Here is a 19,571-nt window from a genome sequence, read left to right as displayed (position 1 = left end):
CAAGTATTAAAAAGAAAATCACATAACGAGTCCAGAAGTGGAGAAATGCAGAGGTTGTGGAGGTCTGAGAGCCTGGAAAAGGCTACTGAGATTAAAACTGAGGCTAGAGCTGAAAATGTATTGCTGGAAAAGCGCAGGTCAGGCAGCATCCAAGGAACAGAAAATTCGACGTTTCGGGCATAAGCCCTTCATCAGGAACTGAGGCTAGTCTGGACTGACAGCGAATGAAGGTCAGTGAGCAGAGAGGGCTAAGGTGTGAACAGGTCTTGGTCTGAGTTAGGGGCATGGTCAGCAGGATTCTTGCATTGTATAATTTACCGTAACAACATGACCTAATTTCATCTGCCAAGTATATGACATTTGGACAGAAATACTACAAAAAAAAAGTGAGCTCTGGATTACTCATCCAGTGATATGACCACTTTGTTGCCGCCTCTACTTACATTTGTTCAGATAATTAGAAGACAAACACATAAGACATAAAGTTTCAATAAATCTCTCTTTTCAGCAATATACAAGTTCTCTACTAGCAATCAAATGACAGACTAAAATCATCTTGTTTACCAAGATGAAAAGCCCTCCATGGCAGCACCCTGACCAGTCAAAGTTAGCTTAACAACCAGATACTTTTCCTAAAATATACATTTTCTGAAATTTTGAATTCACGCAATTTTTAACTTGTTCACAAGACAAGGGTGTTGCTGGCTCCACCAGTATTTATTACCTACCCGTAACTGCTCAGAGACCAGTGAAGAGTCAGCCACATCGTTTCGGGTCTTGTGTCACACATAGGTCAGGTCAGGTCAGATAAGGCAAGGATGGTGCAAATAGATAGATTTCTACAACAATCACAGCTTTTAGGCTATCTTACAATCCAAAAGTCAAATTTCCCTGACTGTCTGTCACAGTTTATCTCAACCTCAGAGTATTGGCATGAGTTCTGGGTAACGTGTCCAGTGACATTATCACTACATCACTGCTGCCGCTTAAACTTGTTCTGATCAGCCTCAGACAAAGTTCAACACGTCTCTCTTTTCAGCAGTATATAGATTCTGTGCAAATAATGGACAAAATGCTCTCACTTCCTATTTACCAAGGTGAAGGGAACACTACTCTGCACCCTCATTCATACAACGACCCATTCACCCCTAACCGACTTCCCCCCCCCCCCCCCCCCCCCCCCACCCCTAACCCTCCAACTTACCCACGCCCCACCCCACTCACTGATTTTAATCTTAGTAACCTTCTCCAGTTTAGGACCTCTGCACTTACTCATTTCTGGGGAGAGCTCAGTGGTCAGCACTGCTGTCTCACAGCGCCAGGGACCCAGGTTCGATTCCTACCTCGGGCGACTGTCTGTGTGGAGTTTGCACATTCGCCCCGTTTCCTCCGGGTGTTCTGGTTTTATCCCACAATCCAAAGATATGCTGATCAGGTGAATTGGCCATGTTAAATTGTCCATAGTGTGAGGTTTATTAGTCAAAGGTAAATATAGGGTAGGGGAAAGAGTCAGAGTGGGTTACTGTTCGAAGGGTCGGTGTGGACTTGTTGGGCCAAATGGCCTGTTTCCATATTGTAGGTAATCTAATCTAATTTGAGTATTCTGAATTTTAATGACACCACTGTTGGAGAGACTGTACCTTGAGCTAGCTGGACCCCAAACCTTGAAATTCTCTCCCCAAAACTACTCTGCCTTCCTTTCCTTTTCCAAGGCCATCATTAAAACCCAACCCTGTCACCTGTCCTAAGCTCCTTATGTGGCTGAGTGACAAATTTCACTTCACAATATTCCTGTGAAATGACTGGACACATTTCATTGTGTTATATAAACATGGACTATTGTCATCTAAGCTTGATAAGAATGGTCGAGAGTACAAGCGAGTTGGTATTGTGTGGGTCAAGTCAAAACAGTCACAGTGAGGGTATGGGATTTTTGGCCCAAACACACGATGACTCTAAAGAAAGGACAAAGTTACATTTAAATTATATTTCCCTCATGCTGATGAACACATTCAAAAGGGGAAGCTTCAAAAGGTGGAATTTTGACATTTCCAAAATATACACGGAGGAAGAGGTTCCATGGTCCCTACATAGAGTCATACAGCACAGAAACAGACCCTTCGGTCCAACCAGTCCATACCGGACATAATCAAATTAGTCCTACCTGCCTGCTCCTGACCCATGTCCCTCCAAACCGTTTCTATATCTGTTACTTATCAAAATGTCTTTTAAATTAAAAAGGTCAATGGAAAGCACATCCAATATCTCAATGGTTGTCCCACAGCAATTTAAACCCTTGTGTCAGGAGCAAGTCAGTGAGTTACCAGCCAATGGGAAGGTCAGCAGCTCTTAATTAGATTACTTACAGTGTGGAAACAGGCCCTTCGGCCCAACAAGTTCACACCGACCCACCGAAGCGCAACCCACCTGTACCCCTACATATACCCCTTACCTAACACTACAGGCAATTTAGCATGGCCAATTCACCTGACCCGCACATCTTTGGACTGTGGGAGCAAACCGGAGCACCCGGAGGAAACCCACGCAGACATGGGGAGAACGTGCAAACTCCACACAGTCAGTCGCCTGAGGTGGGAATTGAACCTAGGTCCCTGGCGCTGTGAGGCAGCAATGCTAACCACTGTGCCACCGTGCCACCCTTAAGCCCAGTACAGCCCACTGGGACCAGTGGCTATCGCTGGGATTACAGGCAGTGCCCTCACAAAGGATCCTGGGTACATCTACTGTCGTAGGTCTTGGTGAGGAGGGAGGAGGGGTAAGATCAAGATGCAAGGGCAGGGGGAGAGTTTAAAACCAAGGGGTGGAGGCGGCCAGGAATGGCCTCTGTGCAGTCATCCAATGGGACCGGGGGTCCTTTGCTTAACACTAAACTAGCAGAATCAGCTAGACTTCCTGAATTGCATGGTTTCTTGGACAGGGGTGGGATAGGCCATAAATTGCCCAGTTAAGGGCCATATTGAATCCAAGAGCAGGAGTCCATGCCTCCCCAGGTCTGGAGAACTCTACACAGGTTGTGGTGGAAGGTAAAGCAGCAGGAAGGTCACCCACTCAGGACTTTACACTCTAGATCGGGCAGAGAGTGCAGCAACAAACCATGCCCTCAGTTTCCAAAGACTGACAATTACCTGGAACGTCAGATAACCAAGAGAATCACTTTCACAAGATTGCTTTCTTGATATTCAGCTTGTGTGTGTGTGTGTGTGTGTGTGTGTGTGTGTGTGTGTGTATGTCTGAGTGAGTGAGTGAGAGAGAGCGAGCGAGCGAAGGGGTGAGGACGTTTGTATTTGACCCCAGTATCTGGCATCGAGAACAGGCAGCTGAGGTCTCCCACAGAGCGACTAAGCAGATGACACAAAGATTTGCACTTTTAACTTCATTCCTTTATGTTCTGCTTTAAATTGAGAAAGATTCTAAATTAACTATTATCTTATTTCTTTATTTTTCTATTTTTTTCTCTGAAGGCAATGCTCAACTTTATAAACTTTGTTTCTCTTGTTACTTTGTTCCTATGTATTTTGAACCTAAGATGGCGCTGTGTGTGGCGACATTATACACTTTTCACTGCACTTGAATACACATGACAATAAAATAGAAATCTAAAGATGTGCCATAGAGGGTGGGGAGAGAGAGAGAGAGAGATGAAGAAAACACAAAAATAAGTAGAAACTTGAAAATGACAACATAAGAAACCCAGAGTACGCCCAGGAGAGTGTGTCAGTGAGAGTGAGAGTGCACAAGCTAATTCTACAAAGCACAAGCGGGGTAACACAAGGAAGGGAGGAGGAACACCTTATTTTTCAACTTTCAGTATGGATTGACAAAGGGAAATCATGGATCAATGCCTCTGTGATCACAACCTCTCACATCAACACAGCAAAAACTTTCAGTGAACTTGACAAATCTGAAGGTCTAATTTTGAACAAATGAATATTTTTTCCAGTACTAATTGCAAGGATTTTAAAGAAAACTTACTTTGCTATATGAATGTTTAAAACTTGAATAAAGACAAAACTTCTTATTGATGTTTTAAAGGTTAAACATTGAGAGAACTACAAGATGCTGGAGCCAATGACTGCAGTTTACAATTTCCGCCACCTACAAATGGATCCCACCACCAGGAATACATTTCCCTCCCCACCCCTATCTGCAAAGACTGTTCACTCCACGACTACTTGGTCAACCCACTCTCCCGTCCTGGCTCCTTCCCCTGCCACTGCAGGAATTGCAAAACCTGCGCCTACACCTCCCCCCTCACCTCTTCCCAAGGCCCCAAAAGAGTCTTCCACATCCATCAAATTTCTACCTGCACATCCACCAATATCATTTATTGTATCCGTTGCTCCCGATGCAGCCTCCTCTACATTTGGGAGACTGGGCGCCTCCTAGCAGAGCACTTTAGGGAACCTCTCTGGGACACCCGCACCAATCAACCACACCGCCCTGTGGCTGAACCTTTCAACTCCCCCTCCCACTCTGCTGAGGACATGCAGGTCCTGGGCCTCCTCCATCGCCACTCCCTCACCACCCAATGCCTGGAGGAAGAACGCCTCATCTTCTGCCTGGGGGCCCTTCAACCCCCCAGGACATCAATGTGGACTTCACCAGTTTCCTCGTTTCCCCTTCCCCCGCCTTACCCCAGTTCCAACCTTCCAGCTCAGCACCATCCTCATGACTTGTCCCACCTGTCAATCTTACTTCCCACCTATCCACTCCACCCCCCTCTCCAACCTATCAGCTTCATCCCCAACTCCATCCACCTACTGCACACTCGCTACCCTCTCCTCAGCCCCAACCCACCCATTTATTTCTCCAACCCCGACGCTCCCCGCCTCACCCCTGATAAAGGGCTCCTGCCCAAAATGTCGATTTTCCTGCTCCTTGGATGCTGTCTGACCTGCTGTGCTTTTCCAGCACCACACACTCGACTCTGATCTCCAGCATCTGCAGACCTCACTTTCTCCTGCAGTTTTCAATATAAAGGCTGTTAAAAAAAAATTAACTATTTGGAGTTCCTGTTTGTTCTCTTGGTTAGTACTTTTGTTCAAAGATAACACAGAGCAAAAGGTGCTGTGCAAATTAAGTGACAAAGAGAACCCAAAATAACTCACTACATTTAATTTCCATAATCCTGGAACGTACAAGCCAACACACTCAGGATTACACTGGTATTCCTTATGAATAAATTGCTGTGATTTGGCTTCTAAGAGTTAAATTACGATTCAAAAAAAAAGTGTGGCTGCTAAGCAGGTACCTTTAAATGCAATAAAGTGAAATGATTACACTGGAAGTACCATTCTGCAATACCTCCTCTGCACTATCCGACAAGATTGCAATTATGGAAAAAATGTTCTTTGATTTCAGTGTTGATAGAAATAGTCTGGCAATATTTAGACATATCTATAATCCACAATGTGCAAATCAGATCTTTTGTTGCTTGATAATACCTCATTAGGGGTGGTGCCCAAAAACACTTAGTAATAAGAACAAAAGGGAAAAATTTGCATTCAGTGTCTTTCACAAATTCTGGATAATCCAATGAGCAATCTTACCTTGCTATATGGTATCTGATTAGTATGCGCATTTTTATTATTGCGATGTTGACACCTTGCAATGGTCTTAACCCAGACAGCACAGTAGGCTGCTCATTCAGCATATTCAAGACAAAGTTAGATAGTTTTTGATCTCCAAATGAGACATAAAGTTACATATAGTAGGCAGGAAAGTGGAGCTAAGGCCACAAACACATCAGCGACATGATTTTATTGAATGCTGGAGCAAACTTGAGGGGCCAAATGGCCTACTCATGCTCCAGTTTTTCATGATCTGAAGAACAAGGGCAACAGATACATGTCAACACCACCATGATCCCCTCCTGGCCTCAGACCATACAGATCTGGAATTATATTGCAGTTCCTTCACTGTCATTAGGCCAAAATCCTGGAACACCCTTCCTAACAGCAGAGTGAGTATACTCATTACCCCAAGGAGTTCTAAAAGGTGGTTCACTGGCCCACTCCCAAGGGCTACTAGTGATGGACATGAAATACTGTTTTAACACATATTACCCAAGCCATGTGAATGAAGTAACTTTTTAAAAATCCATACCTGCGCTTACGGGTTATGTCTGTATAAGCTGCCATTCCTGTGACAGAATGCGTGCTGGAATTTCATTAGGAAATGATACAAATGTAATACCCAAGACCCACGTGTGAATAATCAAAACCTCGCCTTGCAGCTGATTGTTAATGTAGATGTGAAAATGGAAACTGTTCCTTTCCAATCCACTCCAGGAAAGCTCAGAAGTCACAAACATCACTTTAAAAATGACCATCTAATCTTTTTATTCCATTGCTGTTTGGGGGTTTTGCTGTACATAAACCAGCTGGTACCTCTGCTTCATCACAACAATGACAAAGCTTAAGGAGAAAAAAAGCTTACTTAATTGGACAGTAAGCATTTTGGATTATCCTCAGCTTGTGAAAGACACTAAATGCAAGTTTCTCTGTTTGCTCTTATTAGTATATATTGGCATTTAGAGTGGTAATTATCGAGTAACAATTCTGATTTGCAAATCTAAATCATAGAATCCCTACAGTGTGGTAACAGGCCCTTCGGCCCAAACCCACACTGACCCGCCAAAGAATAATCCACCCAGACCCATTTCCCCTACTCTATATTTACCCCTGACTAATGCAACGAATGTATACATCCCTGAGGACTATGGGCAATTCACCGAATCTTCGGATTGTGGGAGGAAACCGGAGCACCTGGAGGAAACCCAAAAAAGGTTTATAAGGATATTGCCAGAGTTGGAGAATCTGAGCTGTAGGGAGAGGCTGAACAGGCTGGGGCTGTTTTTCCTGGAACGTCGGAGGCTGAGGGGTGACCTTATAGAGGTTTACAAAATTATGAGGGGCATGGATAGGGGTCGGGGAGTCCAGAAGTAGAGGGCATAGGTTTAGGGTGAGAGGTGGAAAGACATAAAAGAGATCTAAGGGGCAACTTTTTCACGCAGAGGGTGGTACGTGTATGGAATGAGCTGCCAGAGGATGTGGTTGAGGCTGGTACAATTGCAACATTGAAAAGGCATTTGGATGGGTATATGAATAGGAAGGGTTTGGAGGGATATGGGGCAGGCCCTGGCAGGTGGGACAAGGTTAGGTTGGGATATCTGGTCGGCATGGACAGGTTAGTCCGAAGGGTCTGTTTCCATGCTGTACATCTCTATGCCTCTGACCACGCAGATAGTTGCTGGAGGCAGCATTCCACTTTATTGCATTTAAACATTAAACCACAGGCACTATGTGGCAGCCAAGTCTTGAACATAAACAGAAGCAAAGTAGTACATTCCAAGGCAGGTGAATCCATACAGTAGGTGAAACAGCAAACGGTATTGTATTAGCCTCTAGGAGGAGGACTGGGGAGTGTAGGCTTGGATAAGTCATTAATACTGTCCTTATTATCCAACTTCAACGAATGTACTAGACTACAAATGTGGTACAAAGTTGAACCTATGACAAATATTAACTCATTGTCATCAGAGAAACTGACTCAAAGAGCATCTTGTTGTAACACTGCTGTCAAAATTGCATAGATTTTGCAAAACAGAAACAGGCCATTCAGCCTACCTGCTCCATGCCAATGTTTATGTCCCACATGACCCTCTTCCCATGTCCCTGCATTCCAACCCATCCCAGCAGTATTCCCTTCTATTCCTTACTTCCTTAAACCTTTGGGCTATTTATCTTGACCACTTCCTCTGGTCGCAATTTCCACTTTCTCACCGCACTCTGAAGAAAAGTCTCCTGAAACCATGATTTAATAGTAACTCTTTTATATTTATGATCTTGAGTTTTGCATTCCCTAATCATGGAAACATAATTATGTCCATTGTAGCGAAACCCCCCAGAATCTTCAAGACCTTGATCAGATTTCCCCTAGGTCTTCTTTTTTCTCAAGGATTAGCACCCCAGCCTGTTCACACCTTCCTGAAATCCTCTCAGTTTTGCAATCAACAATACAAAACCTTCATTGACACGACAATTCTCTACTACCAGTGACAAAGGTGGAAGCAGTTGCCATAGTCTCACCAGACCATAGAGTACACTCGCATTGGACAGGATTGTCATGGTAATCTTGAAAATAAATCCAGAAAGCTAATGGAATGCTAGCCTTTATACCTGGAGGACCGGATAGATCCCACTTGGAGTAATATGAGCAGATCTGGGCATGATACCAGAGGAAGGAATTTTTTAGCTTTAGAGAGAATACAACATACTTTACAAGAGTGATACCCAGACTTTGGGGGTTAAGGTATGAGGAGAGATTATACAAATTAGCTCTAGGAATGTTTATAGGTGATCTGATTGAAGGCTTCAAGATTTTAACAGGGTGACACAGGATAGATCACAACAAACTGTTTCCACTGGTTGGAGGATTCTCAAAGAAGGGGGCATAGTCTGAGAATTAGGGTCAGACCATTCAAGAGAGATGTTAGGAAGCATGTCTACACACAAGGATTGGTAGATGTTTGAAGCTCTCTTCCAATTAGGGGAGTTGATGGGAGATCAGTTTAAGTCTGAGATAAATATATTTTTGTTAAGTAAAGGTATTAAGGGATATGAGCCAATGGCAGGTATATAAAGCCATGGCCACAGATTTGCCATGATCTTATTGAATGGCAGAACACACTCAAGGGGCTGAAGGGTCTACGATTAAGTGCTGGCGTTGTCAGCCCCAAAAATAAATACATTTAGTAAGCCCACACATAGATTTAATCAATCGGTTCTAGTACAGCTAGGATCAGTCTGTGTGAGAAAGAGTTGAAGGTAGAGAACAAAGTAGCAGTAGATGACCTGTGAGCAGTGCGCCTGCCTCTCCAAGAGCTCTCCAACACCACTCCCAATCTTGTTGGCCACAGAAAGAAAAAAAAGTGTTCATGAAACAGCTTGATAAATCAAACCTGCTAATCCTCCCAATGTCTCCATGAGAGGAAAGAGGAATGGGGAAAGATTGCTGATCAAAAGTGCTTAATATGGAGTGGTACCCCTCAAGCTAAGACCATCTGTCACGTTAAGCAGAAAGTGATGCCTATGGTTCCCTCACCGATTCTGGCCCACCTATCAACAGTCAAGTCGAAAAGGAAATACAAAGTACAACCTATTCTGAGTGCAATTATAGTGTATCGGTCGCTATACTCGCGACAATGCAAGACAGGTTCTTCCTGACTCCAATATAATCCCTTGTGAAGTGCGTCATTGCAGTAGGGCATTGGGCAATATTATATTCCCTTTGTCAAAACGCCAAGAGCAATAGGGTTAATTTTTACGCAGAGTAAATAATGTTCAATGCAGCTCTGTGAAGACAGCATCCAGTGAAAGCTAATTGTTCATATCACACACACACACACACACACACACACACACACACAAAGGCTTGAAGAGGAACCAAATTGACCCGAGCAAAGATAAATCAAACATCTCCATTCAGTTAATCAATGCCAGAGAGGTCAGACTAAACAAGAGAACTCTAAGTGCAGGCAGGAAATGTGGAATTCTTCTCAGAAAACACTCCTCCTACCCCCCACAGCATTTGAATTTTGACACAACTCATGAAAGTTGAGGCGAGAAAGTTGCAACATCTTGAAATAATCAGGCGCCAACTGTGGAGACAATAAAACCTTTGAAATCATATGTTCAACTGGTATCCTGAAGCTTGTAAGTCACAAATTCCCATTATACAAGCTGGCGTGTCACTTGGTTAGTTTAAACATTACACCAAAGTACACAAAATTATTTTGGTTAAAACAAGAATCCATTGATGTTGCTAGACAAAAAAAAAATGTAGGATAATCATTTAAGCCCCATTCCGAAGATGTATCAATGAAAACAAACCAAGATATGAATCCCATTTACTTTCCAAACAGCTAACAGACACTTAAATAGCGGATTCCCCATCCCGTATTCATTTCACAAAAGTGCAAGTTTAATAATAACGGTCAAGAGTTTTCTGAGTGCGTCACTCACTTTACAAATCATAATAAAAGTTAAATGTAGGCCATTCGGGCCCTTAAACCTATCCCCCATTCAATGAGATCTTGACTGATCTGTTTGTTTCAAATTCCACAGTTCAATTTACCCCAATAAGAATTGTTTTGTTAAAAAATGTTCATTTTTCGAATAAAGTGCTACACTTCCAAACTATACATTGCTTACTTGTGTAAGCTTTCAGAAACAAATTAATGCAATTCTACATCTGCATAATCAAGTTAATGTTTTATGTGCTACAGCATAATGAGAACACAATGGTAAAATATTGGCCGAAGGATTTTATTTTGCTCAATATTAAGTGAGCAGTCCACTCAATGAAACTCTGGCCATTACATAAATCTCCAGTTTCTATTGAACACCAGAAATCATGTACGAATGCTATTCAACAGAGTCAGAGATGAACAGCATGGAAACAGACCCTTCGGTCCAACACACCCATGCCAAACAGATATCCTAATCTAATCTATTCCCATGCACGCACCACCCCCTGCATGAAAACATTGCCCGTTAAGTCCCTTTTTTCCCCTCCCATCCTATAAATATATGCCCTCTAGTCCTGAATCCCCCACCCCAGGGAAGTTTGAAAAATACTGCTCTATTTCTTCCTGGCCCACTCAAATCTCTCATCTTCTCCACTGCCCCAACAATAGGGAAAAGTTCTGTAACCGACCGACTCCCACAGCTACCTAGACTACACCTCCTCCCACCCTGCCCTCTGTAAAAACGCCTTGGTGGAGTGGGAGGGGGAGTTGAAGTGTTGAGCCACGGGGTGGTTGGGTTGGTTGGTCCAGGTGTCCCAGAGGTGTTCTCTGAAACGCTCCACAAGTAGGCGGCCTGTCTCCCCAATATAAAGGAGGCCACATCAGGTGCAGTGGATGCAGTAAATGATGTGTGTGGAGGTGCAGGTGAATTTGTGGCGGATATGGAAGGATCCCTTCGCCTCCTCCGCATCTGCTCCCAGGAAGACCAGTTCCAATACCAAACAACCCAAATGGCCTCCTTCTTCAAAGACCGCGATTTCCCCCCAGACGTGGTTGATGATGCTCTCCACCGCATCTCCTCCACTTCCCGCTCCTCCGCCCTTGAGCCCCGCCCCTCCAATCGCCACCAGGACAGTACCCCACTGGTCCTCACCTACCACCCCACCAACCTCCACATACATCGTATCATCCGTCGTCATTTCCGCCACCTCCAAACGGACCCCACCACCAGGGATATATTTCTCTCCCCTCCTCTATCAGCATTCCGAAAAGACCACTCCCTCTGTGACTCCCTCGTCAGGTCCACACCCCCCATCAACCCAACCTCCACTCCCGGCACCTTCCCCTGCAACCACAAGAAATGCAAAACTTGCCCCCTTACTTCCCTCCAAGGCCCCAAGGGATCCTTCCATATCCACCACAAATTCACCTGCACCTCCACATCATTTACTGCATCCACTGCACCCGATGTGGCCTCCTCTATATTGGGGAGACAGGCCGCCTACTTGTGGAGCATTTCAGAGAACACCTCTGGGACACCCAGACCAACCAACCCAACCACCCCGTGGCTCAACACTTTAACTCCCCCTCCCACTCCACCAAGGACATGCAGGTCCTTGGACTCCTCCATCGCCACACCATAGAAACACGACGGCTGGAGGAGGAGCGCCTCATCTTCCGCCTAGGAACCCTCCAACCACAAGGGATGAACTCAGATTTCTCCAGTTTCCTCATTTCCCCTCCCCCCCACCTTGTCTCAGTCCCAACCCTTGAACTCAGCACCGCCCTCCTAACCTGCAATCCTCTTCCTGACCTCTCCGCCCCCACCCCACTCCAGCCTATCACCCTCACCTTAACCTCCTTCCACCTATCGCATCTCCATCGCCCCTCCCCCAAGTCCCTCCTCCCTACCTTTTATCTTAGCCTGCTTGGCACACCTTCCTCATTCCTGAAGAAGGGCTTATGCCCGAAACATCGATTTTCCTGTTCCTTGGATGCTGCCTGACCTGCTGCGCTTTTCCAGCAACACATTTTCAGCTCTGATCCTCAGCATCTGCAATCCTCACTTTCTCATAAAAGTTCTGTAATGCCAGTATTGAGACTTCCCAAGAGATTATTTAAGGCATTTGCTTCAAAGCCTGTTAAATCTTATCATGCCTTCCATAATGTCAGTATAATCTGTCTGAAACTAAGTCAGTACTAACTCACCTAAGACCAAGTATACCAGCCATATGAAGAAAATGCTCAGATCCATCATTTTAACCACCTTGACATTTTTGGACACACCACATATTTGAGAAGACTCTGCCTTATCTACTTTCAGTGCTTTGTTCCATATATGTTTTAAGTATTGAATTCTCAACACAACTGCTTTAGATTAGATTACTTCAGCCCAACAAGTCCACACCGACCCGCCAAAGCGCAACCCACACATTCCCCCCTTTACCTAACACTACAGGCAATTTAGCATGGCCAGTTCACCTGAACTGCACATCTTTGGACTGTGGGAGGAAACGGAGCACAGACACGGGGAGGATGTGCAAACTCCACACAGTCTGAGTCGGGAATTGAACCCGGGTCTCTCACGCTGTGAGGCAGCAGTACTAACCACTGTGCCACCGTTTACCTGCTCCTTATGAGCCTTCTATCATCCCTATTCAATTCAGCCCATCAGCCTGTCATGTGGTTATCCAGCTTTGTGTAATACACAACACACGGAGTTTAATTTCAACTATTCCGGCTTAATCCCTCTTCTGTTGCTTCAAGGTTAGGTGATGGCCTAATGGTATTATTGCTGGCCTCTTAATCCAGACACTCAGGTAATGTCCTGGGTATCTGGGTTCAAATCTTGCCACGGTGGATTGTGAATGCAATAAAGATCTGGAATTAAGGGTCTAGTGATGGCCCTGAATCCATTTCCAATTATCGGAGACAACCCGTCTGGTCCACTAACGTCTTTCAAGGAGAGAAACTGCCATTCCTAGCTGGTCTGGCCCAATGTCACTCCAGACCCACAACAATGTCGTTGATTCTTAACTGTCCTCTGGGCAATTAGAGATGGACAATAAATACCCTTTAAGAAATTTGACTCTCTGTTGCAAATGAAAATACATCGCACATTCACCATTAGTCAGACATAATCTTGATGGAAGTAAACATTTGAGTTGGGATTATTTTATTCATTCCCAGGATGAGGACGTTGCTGGCTAGGCCGAGCATTTAATAAGGAAAAAATGAGGACTGCAGATGCTGGAAACCAGAGTTTAGATCAAAGTTGTGCTGGAAAAGCACAGCAGGTCAGGCAGCATCCAAGGAGCAGGAAAATCGACATTTCGGGCAAAAGCCCTTCATTTATTGCCCATTACACTGATTCATGATCATCAGACTGCTAATTCCCAGATGTTTATTGTATTCAAATTCAACCATCTCCTGTAGAGAGATTTGAACCCAGGTCCCCAGGACATTACTTGGGTTTCTGGATTAACAATCCAGCGATGATAACATTAGGCCATTGCCTCCCCCTTCAGTTACATGAAAAGATTGGAGTGGCCTGAAATTGTTCTCCTTCCAAAAGGTTCATGGTAGATTTTGAGATGCCCAAATTTATGAAGGGCTTTGGCAGATAAACTTCCATTGGGCAGGAGGATTGGTAACTAGAGAAAACAGATTCAAGCAAAGAAAGGAGTGAAATATTTTTATGAAATACATTGAATACTTTAGATTAGATTAGATTACTTATAGTGTGGAAACAGGCCCTTCAGCCCAACAAGTCCACACCGACCCTTCGAAGCGCACCCACCCAGACCCATTCCCATACATTTACTCCTGCCCCTAACACTACGGGCAATTTCGCGTGGCCAATTCACCGAACCTGCACACATTTTTGGAGTGAGGGGGGAAACCGGAGCACCCGGAGGAAACCCACGCAGATACGGGGAGAATGTGCAAACTCCACACAGCCAGTCGCCTGAGTTGGGAATTGAACCCGGGTTCGATTTAATCATGGAACTGGAAAAATACTTCAAAAGAAAGATTTTGTGAGGCTACAGGGAAAAGAACAGGGTGATGGTAATTATTTTATTCAAATAAATAAAGACAGCTGCTCAGTATTCATTAATAAATGCTCCCCCTATCCCCATCACTCATTTGCCCCTGGAACAAGGGGGAACAGACACTTAAAAAAAATTGTAACAATACAATTCTGAATTAGCCACCCGTGACTGGGCCAATCAGCTGTGAACCTGCTCTAGCGTTGCTGAAAGGATATTCCACCATTAGAATACAACACCTACACAGCAGGCCATTCAGCCCATCAAGGCCATACCAACCATCCTACCCTAACCCTGTAATTCCCACCGGTAATCCACCGAACCCGCACATCTTTGTGACTGTAGGAGAAAGGCCACACAGAACATGGGGGCAACATGCAAACACCATTGCCCAAGGCTGGGATCGAACCTGGTGCTGTGAGGCAGCAGTGCTAACCACTGAACCACCGTGCTGCTGTACCTAGACAGCACTCAGAGGAGATTACTTGGTACCACAAAAGGAGGATATTACTAAACTCCATATAGTCCTGAGTCAGTGCAGTAGTGGATGTTCAAGGATTTCAAGTTCAGCGAAGTTAGTGCAATTCTTTAGGAGAGAATTCATAACTTCGAGGTCATAAACATGTAATAATTATTGATAAATCCAATAGGGAATTCTGAAGAAACCTCTTTACTCAGAACGGGGGAATGTGCACACTGTTCTAATATGGCTGGTCAGTTCTAATACATGTAAGGGAATGCTGCATGAGCATAAGGCAGAAAAGAACAGAGGCTTATATTGATAAACTGGGGTAAAGAAGTGGGGAGGGGGCCTTGCATAAAGAATAAACACCAGCACAGTCTGTACGGACTGAAAGGTCTGTTTCTGTGTTGTAAAATCTGTGTGAAAATAGACAAGCCATTGAACAGCAGAGGACTTGAAGCACAAACCACAGGGTCAGAGATACACTGCCATTTGCAGACCCCAATCCAATCCCTTCACTTGGCAAAACAGTAACGGACGTAATTTTTTCAGAATGTTCAGGAAACAGGTGAGAAAACAAACCACACTAAACATTACACCAGAGTTCAGTGGGTATGAGTGAAGCTATACTGAAGGTCACTGCTCTTTGAAGGTTAACCTTCATGAAAACGTTACTGGAGTGGAGCAGACTCGTGGGATTATATCCTGTCCTTTCCTTTGAAGCTGCTCTAGCTTTTGCCCCTTTCTTCCCAGCAGAGTTAGGCTTCCTGTGGTCTCCACATTGCGACTTGACATAAGACAAAATCACTTCTCCGAAACCACCCTTCTATTCTTCACAGGCAGGACTTGGCTGGGTTGTAACAGAGCCCTGTTTAAAAAGCTCCCATGAACAGATATCCTCTCAGAGTCTTCCAACACAAAAGGAGGACATTCACCCCATCCAGACTGTACTAGCTCTTTGAAAGAGCTGCTGAAATATTCCCAGTTCATTACAGTTTCCCGTTAGCCCCATCATTGTCCTCATTTGCAAACTTATATTCAATTCTCTTCTGAAAGTTACTTTTGAATCTGTTTTATTGACCTTTCACGTAGCACAACTCAAATCACAAGAAGCCAGCTCTTCAAGTAAATAAATTCGACATGTTAAGCACAGGTCAGCCAGGTTCTACCACAGTGCACCAACCCAATCCCAAATGGTCACTCTGACCAGGACCGGGTTGGGAAGGCAAAATAGACAGATATATTTCACAGAAAAATAGGGTTTCCCCATGAGGGAGATCAATTTGTAATATGATCGTCCCTTGTGTATTCGATCTACAAAACCGGTCATTCCTATAAGATAGAGTTTTACCAAATCTCCTGATGGTAGGATCTACCTTCCTTTGCCAACAGTAGTTCGGAATGCGTATAATGATGCCCAGTGCACTTCGTAGAGAAAACATGAACACCAAAGGACTGGCGATCACTGTGAACTTCAAATCTATTGAGAAAATGATTTGAAAATTATCAGTAAATAAAAGTAATGCTATACCAACCATAACCCTATTGAACGGTATAGCATACATTAAGGGGCTGAGTGGCCTACTCTTGCTCCTATTTCTAATAGTCATGTATATTTTATCTTAATATTTAGTTATTTAAAGAGAGTGGTGCAGGCAGGTACTCTCGCAACATTTAAGAAGCATCTCGATGAGTATCTAAAATGTTGCACGTGAACTTCACCAGTTTCCTCATTTCCCCCCAAGTTTCCCCAGTTCCAAACTTCCAGCTCAGCACCATCCTCATGACTTGTTCTACCTGCCAATCTCCCTTCCCACCTATCCACTCCAGCCTCCCCTCTGACCTACCACCTCAATCCCCACCCCATTCACCTATTGTACTCTTTGCTACCTTCTCCCCAGCCCCATACCCTACACAGCAATAAATCAAGACATAGCTAAAAAACATTTTCCTAGCTACAGTACGAAAGGTGATCAGAATTCGTAATCTCATCTTCGGGGACGAGATACAATTTACTTGCAGTCCCTAGTGACTTGGAGTTTAGCCAGCAACTCGGGCAAGTGGATAGGAGGTTGCACTCATGGTGTAATGTTCTTGGTATCAGTGCACTGTCAGGGAACATTTACAAAGTCTGCTGAGGTAAGGAAAACATTAACTTCATTTAATAAACATCTTACTTTGGCTTCATCTTGCTGTGAAGAGGGGGAGGGGAGGGCGAGATCACATTGTGGTTCGTGTACCATTAAAGAGACATGCTCATGACACTGCTGCATGAAAGGGACAGAGGTGGATTCTCATCACACAAGAAATCCTCAACAGCTAGCTCTCACAGGGCTGTTGGCTCCAGATGGAGAATGGACCAGAAGAGGAGGTGCTCTCCAATTAGAGAATAGCATGCTGCCTTCACAATTTTAATGAGGCCAATAGATTCATCGCTGAAAATGTGTTGCTGGAAAAGCGCAGCAGGTCAGGCAGCATCCAAGGAACAGGAAATTCGACGTTTTGGGCATAAGCCCTTCATCCTGATGAAGGGCTTATGCCCGAAACGTCGAATTTCCTGTTCCTTGGATGCTGCCTGACCTGCTGCGCTTTTCCAGCAACACATTTTGGGCTTATGCCCGAAACGTCGAATTTCCTGTTCCTTGGATGCTGCCTGACCTGCTGCGCTTTTCCAGCAACACATTTTCAGCTCTGATCTCCAGCATCTGCAGACCTCACTTTCTCCTCCAATAGATTCATCGCCCACAGCCTATTAGTCTGCTGGTACCAATGAACCATTCCCAGTTTTCATGTTTGCAGATATTTTCAAACAACCTGTTCAGGCGTTTCATGAAACACCTCTGGAGCAGGTAGGACTTAAACCTGGGCCTTCTAGTTCTGAGGTAGGGTCACTACCACAGAGCCACAAGAATTTTGTTGTTATTTTTTATTATTCATTCATTTTTTTCTGGTATGTGGGTGACGCTAGCTTTATCACCCATCCCCAGTTGCCCTTGAGAAGGTGGTGGTGAGCTGCCCTCATGAACCGGTGCAGTCCACCTGCTGTGGGTCAATTGGTCCAACGGAGTAGCTTGCTAGGCCATTTCAGGGGGCAACTGAGAGTCAACCACATTGCTGAGGGTCTGGAGTCACATGCTGGCCAGACCACGTGAGGATGACAGATTTCCTTCCCTGAAGAACATTAGTGCACTTTAAGTAATGGATCATATCTAAACTGCTGCTTAACACTCATTAAATTATCAAAAAAATTACGACAAATTGTTGACTGCCTACATTAGGTAACTGTGATCAGAAACCCACAAAAATTAAATATCATATTGTGCAACCTGATGGTATAAAGGTGCGATTCCATTTTAATTTGGAGCATTTGACATACACTATTAAAAAAAACCTGTTGTACTCAAATAACTGTATATTTCCCAGGGCAATGCTGTATCTAATAACTAGTTCTAATATCTATTGACATCCTTCAATATCGCTTGATCACTGCCTCATTTCTAGTGCGAGATAATATACACATTATTGTATCAGGTCAAATACTTTGGGAAGCAAAATGACAAGCAGTGGTGACCATCTCTAAACACTCCAATATCTTTGTGATAGAAAGCTGAAAAACTAAATTGAAGTACAAACAAATAACACCTTTAGCCACCAGAAAAATTTAAGCAATTAGAAGCACCAGTTTCTGAGATTATGGATAACTGTACTGATCCATCGATAGGGCATTGACCAATCCTGATGAAGGGCTTTTGCCCGAAATATCGATTTTCCTGCTCCTCGGATGCTGCCTGACCGGCTTTGCTTTTCCAGCACCACTCTAACCTAGACTCCTATTTCCAGCACCTTCAGTCCTCACTTTTGCCCATCAAGACGACAAGTTTGTTCAAGACAAGTAATTTTTGAAAATTTCCTTTCGTTAATTAAACAAAGGGAATAAAATGAAAAGGCTGCAATGCAAAGCCACCAGTTGGTACACGCTGTTCCTGTCAGTCAATACAAAGTTACAGTGTCACACCACCTGGACAGTATTAAAGGAAGTAAAAACAGTGCAAACAGCAGTTTAAAGGTTTAGACTGACAGAAAGTCAGGGATACACAACTTAAGGTGGATAGTACAGAGTTTTTAAGGCATAATCATGGACCTTATTATGGAATTAGTCATACAGCTATACAGCATGGAAACACATCCTTCGGTCCAACACGCCCATCCCAACCAAAATTCCAAACTTAATCTAATCCCATTTGCCAGCACTTGTCCCATGTCCCTTTAAACCCTTCCTATTCATATACCCATCCAAATGCCTCTTAAATGTTGTAATTGTACCAACCTCCACCACTTCCTCTGGCAGCTCATTCCATACATGTACCACCCTCTGTGTGAAAAAGGTACCCCTTAGGTTTAGGGTGAGAGAGGAAAAATTTAAAAAGGGACCTATGCCCTCTAGTTCTGGACTTCCCTACCCCAGGGAAAAGACCTTGTCTATTTATCCTATCCATGCCCCTCGTGATTTTATGAACCTCTATAACATCCTTTACTGAATTCCAGCTGTGCAAACAAAAACGTGGTTCTATATTACACATCAAGTAACTAATTTAGCAAACCATTCCTTTAGTCCCCTCACTCAAGGAGAAAGTGAGGTCTGCAGATGCTAGAGATCAGAGCTGAAAATGTGTTGCTGGAAAAGCGCAGCAGGTCAGGCAGCATCTAAGGAACAGGAAATTCGACTTTTCAGGCATAAGCCCTTCATCAGGAATCCTGATGAAGGGCTTATGCCCGAAATGTCGAATTTCCTGTTCCTTGGATGCTGCCTGACCTGCTGTGCTTTTCCAGCGACACATTTTCAGCTCCCCTCACTCAAGCCATTTAAGACTCTAGAATAAAGTCTATCAGGAGTCTGGGCTTTAACAGTGTGCAGCTCCAACAACTCAGTCAGTATTAGTTCTCTGGGTGATTGTAGTTTCCCCCATGTTCCTCCCTCCTTTCCATTTCCTGCTTCATAGCTGCTTCT

General features: G+C 44.2%; 1 protein-coding gene across 7 annotated transcripts in view; it reads right to left on the bottom strand.

Annotated features, from left to right (window-relative positions):
* LOC132816659 (gamma-glutamylaminecyclotransferase-like) overlaps window positions 1-19,571 on the bottom strand; it is a 39,719-nt gene that overhangs the window by 10,999 nt on the left and 9,149 nt on the right. For 2 of the 7 annotated variants that reach the window (XM_060826503.1, XM_060826502.1), the window contains exon 2: window positions 15,915-16,043. The exons of 4 other annotated variants lie outside the window; for them this stretch is intronic. In XM_060826503.1, coding sequence (XP_060682486.1) covers window positions 15,915-16,005 — 91 coding nt within the window. In that variant the 5' untranslated portion in view covers window positions 16,006-16,043. The remainder of the gene's footprint in view (window positions 1-15,914; window positions 16,044-19,571) is intronic. One more of the 7 variants, XM_060826509.1, reaches the window with a different exon arrangement.

Source organism: Hemiscyllium ocellatum, chromosome 6 (genome assembly GCF_020745735.1).
Source record: "Hemiscyllium ocellatum isolate sHemOce1 chromosome 6, sHemOce1.pat.X.cur, whole genome shotgun sequence".
Classification (NCBI taxonomy): domain Eukaryota; kingdom Metazoa; phylum Chordata; class Chondrichthyes; order Orectolobiformes; family Hemiscylliidae; genus Hemiscyllium; species Hemiscyllium ocellatum.
The sequence above is the reverse complement of the archived record's forward strand: the minus strand, read 5'-3'. Positions and strand labels throughout refer to the sequence as shown.